The sequence below is a fragment of the Bison bison genome, unplaced genomic scaffold (genome assembly GCF_000754665.1).
Source record: "Bison bison bison isolate TAMUID 2011002044 unplaced genomic scaffold, Bison_UMD1.0 scf7180017864172, whole genome shotgun sequence".
Classification (NCBI taxonomy): Eukaryota; Metazoa; Chordata; class Mammalia; order Artiodactyla; family Bovidae; genus Bison; species Bison bison.
Genome location: NW_011494744.1, coordinates 369,170 through 379,301, shown reverse-complemented (window position 1 = coordinate 379,301; position 10,132 = coordinate 369,170). Strand labels below are relative to the sequence as shown.

The following is a 10,132-nucleotide window of genomic DNA, read 5'->3' as shown; positions in this document are numbered from 1 at the left end:
TCTCCTTTGCTTTTTGCTTCTCTTCTTTTCACAGCTATTTGTAAGGCCTCCCCAGACAGCCATTTTGGTTTTTTGCATTTCTTTTCCATGGGGAAAAAATAGCAGGATTAGATTCTTTTTTTATGGCTGAATTCTGCCCCCTTTTTAATTCTCTGCCATCCCTCACTTCCTGTCTTTCCTCATTTCCTGTCTTCTGATTTGTTTTCTGTAATTATAGGTTTGTCTGCATTTTCTGTTGGTGACAGGTTCTTTTAGCTTTTATGTTTGAAAAAGTCTTCATTTACCTTCAGTTTTAAAAGATTCTCTACAGGATGAAGAATGAGTTTTTCTTTAGTGCTTCCCCCACCCCCCCATGCAGTATTTTAATTATATTTCACTGCTTTCTAGCTTTCACTGTTTCTAAGAAAGCCTAAGTCTTTATGATGGCCAGAAGACCATAAGCAGTCTGGTTGCCTCTCTCAACCCCATTACCTTGCAGACCTTGTTCCAGGTGTGTTTCCTGCTTGGAACCCTCCTCTCAGTAGATTCCTGCCTGGCTTACTTCATTATCATCTTCAAGCTTTGGCTTAAATATTTTCCAATGAGACCTGCCCTGACAACCTTAAATAAAGTTACCTGACACCTCTTCCCTCATCTCGTTTACCTTGTTTTATTCTTCCCATTGCATTTATCATCTAAGACACTGTATAATTTATTTCTAAGTCTACTATAATATATAAAGATTTAAAAACTTGGACTAATGTTAACACTACAATAAATCCTTTTGTCCCCATCATTCACAGTTGATGATTATCAATGAAGATTTTCCTACATTTGCTAAATTTTCTTTTTTCTTTGTTGGAGCCCTTTTCAAAACTATGATAAAAGGAAACAGAAAAACAAATACCAAGCTTAATGACTCCTAAGGCAAATACCCTTAACCACCTCTTGGAAATAATTTGAATCATTTTATGTCCTGCTTTTAAAACTTTGTTAGGGGGCTTTGGAACAGCTTCTAGTATAAGAATAACTTGGTCCGTCTTCTGAAAGTTTTTCTTGATGCTCTCTGTGTTAAGAGGCCTTTCACGTTTGGCTGATATGAATATGAACTGTTCCTGATCCCTTGTGAGCACAGAGATCCTTCTGCCTGCTTTCTAGTTGCTCTTTTTCTGGCCCTCAATTTCTCTACTCACACTGATCAGTACTCAGCCTGAGCGTGCCACTGCAGATCTTCAGAGCTTCTTTTGTATGTTGCTTTCTCCCCTCTGGTACTTTGACCCTGGTTTGCCAGCTCCTCTGAGTTTTGCACTCTGTCTTCTCAACGCAGACTTCTGAGCTCTACTTGGGTTCCCCCTCCATTGTTTGCACTTGGACATTGCCTCCAGGCAGTAAGCTTAGTAGTCTGAAGATTCACCTTGTTTGTTTCCCTTTTGTCAGTGTTCACTGTCCTTTGCTGCACGATGAAAAGTTGCTGAAAACCATTGGTATGTTTTATCTGGATTTTAGTTGCTTAAGGCAGGAAATCTGTTTCCTATTCGTAAAAAGCTTAAAGCTCAAGTTTTTGTTTTTTTAATTTTTGTATACAGTTTCTTCATTGTGAGCTTAAGTTATTTGAGATATGTGTTTCATACTTTGCATTTTCCACTTTTGACACTAAGAAAAAATTATCTTGTAGGAGCAGAAGAAGAAAGAGAAACTGGAGAGAAAAAAGGAATCCTTGAAAGTTACGAAGGTAATAAATAGTAAGCTAGAATATTTTATATACGTTACCTTAGATATTGAAGACATCCTCTTGTATTCTTTTGACTCTTGATCATCTTTTTAACTTTAACCTTCTTTATCTGATAGCCCTTCTTTGTTGGTTGCATAGAAACATGTAAAATCTGTTTCTCAGTATCTTAGATATGGAAGGAGAGATAAACTGTGACCTTTAATTTCTTATCCTGTGGACTGTATTTCATAGTAGCAAAATTTCACTTTGTAATCTCAGGAAAAATCTACAAATATTTTATACCTCAAGGCATTTTATAAGTGGCTAGCTCTTTTGGAGCCTGTAATGATTGCTCTTCTTCATGCCTCTAACCTCATTATGTCAACTTGGAACCATACCAGTAATTTAAATGTGTATCTTGTACATAGCTGTAGCAGTGGAACCAAAACTGGAGTAGATAGCATTTCAGATAGAGCATCCATTTAGGGATAGCCTGAATTTTAGATGTGATCTTTTGGAGGAATATGTTTTAATTTTTTTTAACCTGAGGTTTTTTATGCCATATTGATAGGAATTGTACAAACAACACTTGTGCTAGTGAAAAGAGAAATAATATGGGTAACCACTGTTGAGTACTTACTATGTGCCAGGTGTTGTTCTAAACTTTACATGTCTTAATTCTCAAAGTAGCTCTTTTGGGTAGAGATCCTATTACCCACGTTTTATGTATAAAGAAGCTGATGCAAGGAGATAGAGTACAGTCCATCCTCATTATTCATAGATTCCATATTTTCCAGTTAGCCTACTTGCTATAATTTGTTACCCCAACATCAGTACCCATGTTTTTGTGGCCATTCACAGACATGTGCATGTGCGGAATGGCAAAAAATTTGAGTCTCTCTATAAGTAACATTCCCAGCTGAGGTCAAAGCTATCTGCCTTATTTAAGCTGTCACAGTGTAAACAAGTGTCCTTCTTGTGTCTATGTAATGTCATTATTTTTGTATTTTTGTGGTTTTGGTGATTTAAAAGACTGTCAGTTACATTGTGCTGAAGTGCTGCCTAGTGTTTCTTATGTAAGAGGACTGTGATGTGCCTTATGGAGAAAATATATCTGTTAGATAAGCTTCCTTCATGTGTGAGTTAAATTGCTCTTGGCTTTGAGTTCAGTGTTAATCAGCATATGTTTTAAATGAGCTGTCTTTAAATAGTACTGTATGTTTATATACATGAACAGGGTTATGTATTGATCAGTTAATGAAGATGTGCTTGCAGGAACCTAAACCTGTGTTTCTCCTAGATGCACTGATTCGGTATTCACTAATTCAGTATTCATGGTGACTTTATAGAACTCAGCTATTGTGAATGAGAATTGACTAAGTTTGAAGATCACATAGCTAATAAATAGTAACCTAGGATTTGATCCTAGGATTAATTTCAGACTCCACACTTAATTTCTACCCCAAACTGCCTTTGTTAGGAAAATGCTAATAGGAAATATCAAATGCTAATATCAAAATGCTAATAGGAAAAATAAGGAGGGTATCTAAATCCAGTTACTTGATTGTTAGTGTAGTTAGTGGTGATGTTAAAGTACATAGCAGGTAACTGTACAACAAAAGCAATTGTGGAAAACTGATACTTGACTCAGTTGCTAATTCCAGGGACTTATTTTGGGTTTTTGAAGAATATACTTATAATTTTACTGGCTTAACCAACCATTTACACTGTATTCTTCAACCTGTTGCTTTAAAACAGTCTTTACTTTCACCAAGCTAACTTTTTATACCAGGTTTTGGGGTTTTTTCCTTTTATTCTAAAGGTGTCAGCCATCATATTCTGTCTATTCCATTTCATTATTCTCTTGGTATTTTCCTTTTTAATCCTTTAAATCTTTTACTTCATTTTTATATTTACCTTCTTTGTTATTTTTATTTTTCATGCATGTTGTCTACCTATTCTTTTCCAGCTCTCATTTTGAGACACTTTTTGAATGTCTCTTCATTTCTTTTATCTCTTTTCCATTGGTTTTTCTCTTTGATAATCTTTTTTCAGTTGTATTTAACTTACAAATTATACTGAAATGAGTACTCCTTCCATACCATACCCATTGAGTATCTTTAGCATAAACACAAAGAAGAGATGTACATGGTAATTACAAAATAAAAATGCCTCTGTTTAATTTTGAAATTTGTCTTACATGGAAGAAAATGGAGGGAAGTAGAGCTTTGGGAAAAAGTAGAGAGTTACAAACAAGTTGTAGTAGAGAAATAAAGAAAAAGGTTACCTTTTAGTAAGCATGATAGTGAAGAGTTCTGGATTTGGTTCAACTGCAAGGAAAGTTTACTTAATCGGTGCCTTAAAACTTGTAATACCATAGAAGTTTTGGGAAAATAATAGTCTAAATCCTTGTTTTGTAGGATAAAAATTCCATTGATGCAAGTGAGGAGAATGCAGGTAAATTTCTTTGTTATAGTTTTGAAGTATATGTGTTTATATTTTCTGCTTAAATTACTATAAAAACTAAAATGGTGTTGTTTTTTTAGTCATAAAAAAGAAGAGAGGAAGAGAAGATGAATCATACAATATTTCAGAGGTCATGTCAAAAGAGGTAAAAATAAAGGGGGAAGGACAAATAAGGTTTTATGTTGTGTATAACCTATGTGGTATTGATAACTATTACTTGAAGGTATACTGATAACTGATATTTACCTGTCTTTTCAGCCAGTTAAGTGTTTTAGGAAAGAAGATAGTACCATCTTCCTGTCTGTTAAAGGAGCATGAGCTTGGCCTAGTGAGAAATTATAACTTCTTACAACCTCAAAACTGTATCTTAAGAAAGATTGTTAGGGAGCTAAAACCATAAACTAATTTTTAAAGCCATTTTTGTTTTCACCTTCTCACTTAGTACCTCATTAAATAAAAATTAAAGAATATCTTTAATTACAACAAACCCTAAATATCCCTTAAGCATAATATATCACATTCTTAATATTAACAAAAATTCTAACTTTATGATCTGCTCTACTTTTCTTTTATCTGAAAGTATAACTTCACATCTTCATAAAGTATAAAGTTTAACATAATACTTACCTTTTTAAAAAAGTTTATTTATTTATTTTGGCTGTGTTGGGTGTTTACTGTTGTGCAGGCCTTTCTCTAGTTTCTGTGTGTGGGCTTCTCACGCAGTGGCTTCTCTTGTGGGACACCGGCTCTAAGGTGTGTGGGCTTCAGTAGTTGCAGTTCCCAGGCTCTAGAGCACAGGCTCACTAGTTGTGGCAATTGCTCAGCCGCATGTGGCGTCTTCCTGGACCAGGGACTGAACCTGTGTCTCCTGCATTGGTAGGCAGATTCTTCACCACTGAGCCACAGGGAAGCCCCATAATACTTGTCTTTACTCTCAGGTATACTCTTTGTTTTCCCTTCTTTCCCCATTTAAAAATAATATTCAGGACCCACTTGATTTGTTGTGGAACATACTAAGACTGCAGTGAAAAACACTTAATAATAGTGAAAACACTATTAATGAGATTAACACATCCCTTGATGTGAACTGGGCTTCCCTTGTGACTCAGCGGTGAGGAATCCGCCTGCCAGTGCAGACGATGCAGGTTCGACCTCTGGGTCAGGAAGATCCCCCTGGAAAAGGAAATGGCAACCCATTCCAGTATTCTTGCCAGGAAAAATCCCACGGACAGAGGAGCCTGGAGGGCTACAGTCGATGGGGTTGCCAAAGAGTCAGACACAACTTAGTTACTAAATGACAACATTGATGTGAACCAGGAAATGTTTGACTTTACTCCCTCCTCTTTTAGTATAAAAGGAGCCTGAATTCTAACTCAGGCAAGATGGTTCTTTTGGGGCAGGAGCCCACCATCATCCTGGTTTCTTGGCTTTATGAATAAAGTTGTTATTCCTTGCCCCAACAGCTCTTCTCTCAATTATTCGCCTGTTGTGCAGCAAGCAGTATGAACTTAGACTCAGTAATGTAATCACTGTGTTTGCCTTAGCATTTATCCAGTGAGAAATATTTGGAAGGAAGTAGTTAAATATAATTGGATAATTGGAAAATGCTATTGAGCGTATAGAGGGGTGCTTAACTCAAGCCTGAGTTTCATAAAGGTTTCATCTAGGAAGTTGAGACTTGAGGGATAAAAATTAAGTCATGTAAAGGTGGTGGGGGCAGGTTAATAGGAATAATAAGATATAGGGAAGATACTGGGGATGTGTTATAGGAAGAGATGATAATCTTTAACAAATGTCCAGAGGCAGGAGAGTTCCTGGAAAGTTCAAAAAATTTAAAAAGAAATTATATTTGGCTCTAGTTTATAAACAGAAGAGTGGTATAGGATGAAGCTGTAGAGGTAAGCGGCATCAGGAGTTTAGGAAGTTTAATTTCTAACAAGAATACTTCATAGTTGCTGTTGTTTTGATTCATTCACAAATTGTTATCCAAAAAGGTTCATCTCAGCTAGCCATTTTAAAAGACAACTCTTCTATCTGTTCTCTATATAAAATCTCTTTAGCCTTAAAATATGAATATCTATATTTATATGATACTTTACATACACACGAAACATACACATGTATGTATGTATGTGCTATCAGCCACACCTGTCCTTTTATTCTCTTGTGTATCTCAAATTTGAGATATGCTTAAAATTTCTTGAATGTATCATTCTGTTTTATCCACTTTAGCCTCTGCACATGCTATCCTAGAATTTAATTCTGTCTTTAATTATTATGCCCTGATAACAACTTTTTCAGAAAATTTGATATATTGTTTTCCTAAGTCACTAGGTTCATTGTCTCTATACCCTTAGCATCTAGTAGGTACTTCAAAATCAGAACAGTTTATTCTTTATTTTTAATGTATTTGTCTTTGCCTCTTGATCAGGATTGCATATTCAGGTCTCTAATCCAGAGAGAGGTCTAAAGTGGCCTGGAGTTAGGATTTTAATACATTTGGAAGTGAATCCTTGAATAATTGTGGTAACCATAGCTTGACTCTAGAGCAGAGTTTTGAAAACTTTTTCTGTCAAAGGCTAGATAATAAACATTTTATGACTTTGAATAGTTGTGTGGGTAACTCACCCTGAACTTTGCCGTTGTATCCAGAAAATAGTCACAGACAAATTGTAAACCAATGAGCCTGACTTTTTTTCTAATTAAACTTTAGACATTTATAAAAACAGGTTGCTGGCTAGAGTTGGTCCATGGGTTATAGTTTGCCTTTTTAGTAGAGGACTGTGTGGATTTGGACTTAAGAAAAACTTCAACTAAGAAAAAAAACAAAGTTGAAAATTTGGGAGTAAATATTCCAGTTTTTAAGTGCTGCTCACGAATTCAGGATTTTATGCCACGGGCCTACTTTTGTCTCATGTTTGATTCCTCTGTATGAGCCTTATCCCCATTTCCTGGCATAAAATCAGAACAAGAGTAAATGTTGAAGAAATAAATGAATGGACCATCAGATCAGATCAGATCAGTTGCTGAGTCGTGTCCAACTCTTTGCGACCCCATGAATCGCAGCGTGCCAGGCTGTCCCTCACCAATTCCTGGAGTTCACTCAGACTCATGTCCATCGAGTCAGTGATGCCATCCAGCCATCTCATCCTCTGTTGTCACCTTCTCCTCCTGCCCCCAATCCCTCCCAGCATCAGAGTCTTTTCCAATGAGTCAACTCTTCGCATGAGGCGGCCAAAGTACTGGAGTTTCAGCTTTAACATCATTCCTTCCAAAGAAATCCCAGGGCTGATCTCCTTCAGAATGGACTGGTTGGATCTCCTTGCAGTCCAAGGGACTCTCAAGAGTCTTCTCCAACACCACAGTTAAAAAGCATCAATTCTTCGGCACTCAGCCTTCTTCACTCTCACATCCATACATGACCACAGGAAAAACCATAGCCTTGACTAGACGAAACTTTGTTGGCAAAGTAATGTCTCTGCTTTTGAATATGCTATCTAGGTTGGTCATAACTTTCCTTCCAAGGAGTAAGTGTCTTAATTTCATGGCTGCAGTCACCATCTGCAGTGATTTGGGAGCCCAGAAAAATAAAGTCTGACACTGTTTCCACTGTTTCCCCATCTATTTCCCATGAAGTGGTGTGACCAGATGCCATGATCTTCATTTTCTGAATGTTGCACTTTAAGCCAACTTTTTCACTCTCCACTTTCATTTTCATCAAGAGGCTTTTGAGTTCCTCTTCACTTTCTGCCCTAAGGGTGGTGTCACCTGCATATCTGAGGTTATTGATATTTCTCCCTGCAATCTTGATTCCAGCTTGTGTTTCTTCCAGTCCAGCGTTTCTCATGATGTACTCTGCATATAAGTTAAATAAAACAGGATGACAATATACAGCCTTGACAAACTCCTTTTCCTATTTGGAACCAGTTTGTTGTTCCATGTCCAGTTCTAACTGTTGCTTCCTGACCTGGATACACATTTCTCAAGAGGCAGATCAGGTGGTCTGGTATTCCCATCTCTTTCAGAATTTTCCACAGTTTATTGTGATCCACACAGTCAAAGGCTTTGGCATAGTCAATAAAGCAGAAATAGATGTTTTTCTGGAACTCTCTTGCTTTTTCTATGATCCAGTGGATATAATCATTGTTATTTTGTTTGTTTTCTCATTGTTTTAGGAAATTTTGTCTGTGGCCAAGAAAAATAAAAAGGAGAATGAGGTAAGAGATTTATAAGAGAGATATATTTATAAAAGAGAAATTTAGGAGTCATATTTGTGTCCCTGATCATTAGCGTTTTTTTTTTCTCTTAATCACCAGTGTACATTTTTTTCTCACTAGTTATCCTATAGCATGCTTCTTTCTTATCTATCCACTTTAGTCTATTATATGTTCTTTAATGTGTAAATATTAATTTTTGAGTCTTTGAGAGTGTGGCAAAGATGCAGGTAACTGTAACTGTATGCATAAATACATTCCACATTTATATATTCCACAGCTTGTGGAAGTCCCTGGGGATACTTCAGTCTTGTTTCTGGCCTTCCAAGATTTTCTTTGGTTTTGTTTGAGAAGGCTTATTTCTATCCCCACCCCCACACCCTCATTTTATGTAGAGAGATGCCTTATGACCTTGGAATTTACTATCCAAGGCTCTATACTTACAGGATTTTTTTTCTTTCTTCAGTATGAGGTTTGGTTTATGATGCAGTTGCAACCAATTATGTTAAATGTAAATAAAATTAAGCATTTTTTTTTATAAGTCTTAGATGTATTTTAAAAGATAAAGTACAATCTAATCTTCTATCACAATTTACTCTGGAATTGCCCACATTTTGTAATGTATAATAAATAACATACTGATCTTGTGTTCATTCTGATAAGTTTTGTTAAGTGTATATATCTGTGTAACTATCATCCAAATCAAAATTTTAGCACCTTTTCATTATGGTAGAAGGATCTCTGGTATCCTTGCCAGTCATTTGCCCACCCCTATTTTCTGTTGCTTTTCATTCACTGTGGCTGATAATCATTGATGTTGTTTTGTTACTAGTAGGTTTTTTATTGCTGAGTAGTAGTCTGTCAAGTATTATAATGTCTTTATCTATTCTCTTCATGAGCTTTTAGATTGTTTCCATTTTGTAACTATTCTGGATGAGGCGGCTGTGATAACTTCTGTAAAGATCTTTGTGTGGACATGTTTTCATATTTTTTTGATGGGATTCGGGAGCCTGGTGGGCTGCTGTCTATGGGGTTGCACAGAGTCGGACACAACTGAAGCAACTTAGCAGCAGCAGTAGCAGTAGGAATGGAATTGTTGGATCATTATGGTAAATGAAGTTCAACTTTATAAGAAGGTAGAGCTCTTTTCTGAAAGTGAACCCACCGTTTTATTCTCACTCAGTTCAGTTCAGTTGCTCAGTCCTGTCCGACTCTTTGCGACCACATAAATTGGAGCATACCGGGCCTCCCTGTCTCATCACCAACTCCTGGAGTTCACCCAAACCCATGTCCATTGAGTTGGTGATGCCATCCAACCATCTTGTCCTCTGTCATCCCGTTCTCCTCCTGCCCTCAATCTTTCCCAGCATCAGGGTCTTTTCAAATGAGTCAGCTCTTCACATCAGGTGGCCAAAGTATTGGAGTTTCAGCTTCAACATCAGTCCTTCGAATAAATATTCAGGACTGATCTCCTTTAGAATGGACTGGTTGGATCTCCTTGTAGTCCAAGGGACTCTCAAGAGTCTTCTCCAACACCACAGTTCAAAACCATCAATTCTTTGGCACTCAGCTTTCTTCACAGTCCAACTCTCACATCCATACATGACCACTGGAAAAACCATAGCTTTGACTAGACGAACCTTTGCTGGCAAAGTAATGTCTCTGCTTTTTAATATGCTGTCTAGGTTGGTCATAAGTTTCCTTCCAAGGAGTAAGCGTCTTAATTTCATGGCTGCAGTCGCCATCTACAGTGATTTTGGAG

The 10,132-nt window shown here is 36.9% G+C and overlaps 1 protein-coding gene across 1 annotated transcript in view; it reads left to right on the top strand.

Moving 5' to 3' along the window:
• The window catches only part of HELLS (helicase, lymphoid-specific), a 40,101-nt gene that overhangs the window by 9,035 nt on the left and 20,934 nt on the right, over window positions 1-10,132 (top strand). Inside the window, exons 4-7 of the mRNA XM_010842213.1 lie at window positions 1,655-1,711; window positions 4,111-4,147; window positions 4,237-4,301; window positions 8,332-8,373. Of these exons, the coding sequence (XP_010840515.1) occupies window positions 1,655-1,711; window positions 4,111-4,147; window positions 4,237-4,301; window positions 8,332-8,373 (201 nt within the window). The remainder of the gene's footprint in view (window positions 1-1,654; window positions 1,712-4,110; window positions 4,148-4,236; window positions 4,302-8,331; window positions 8,374-10,132) is intronic.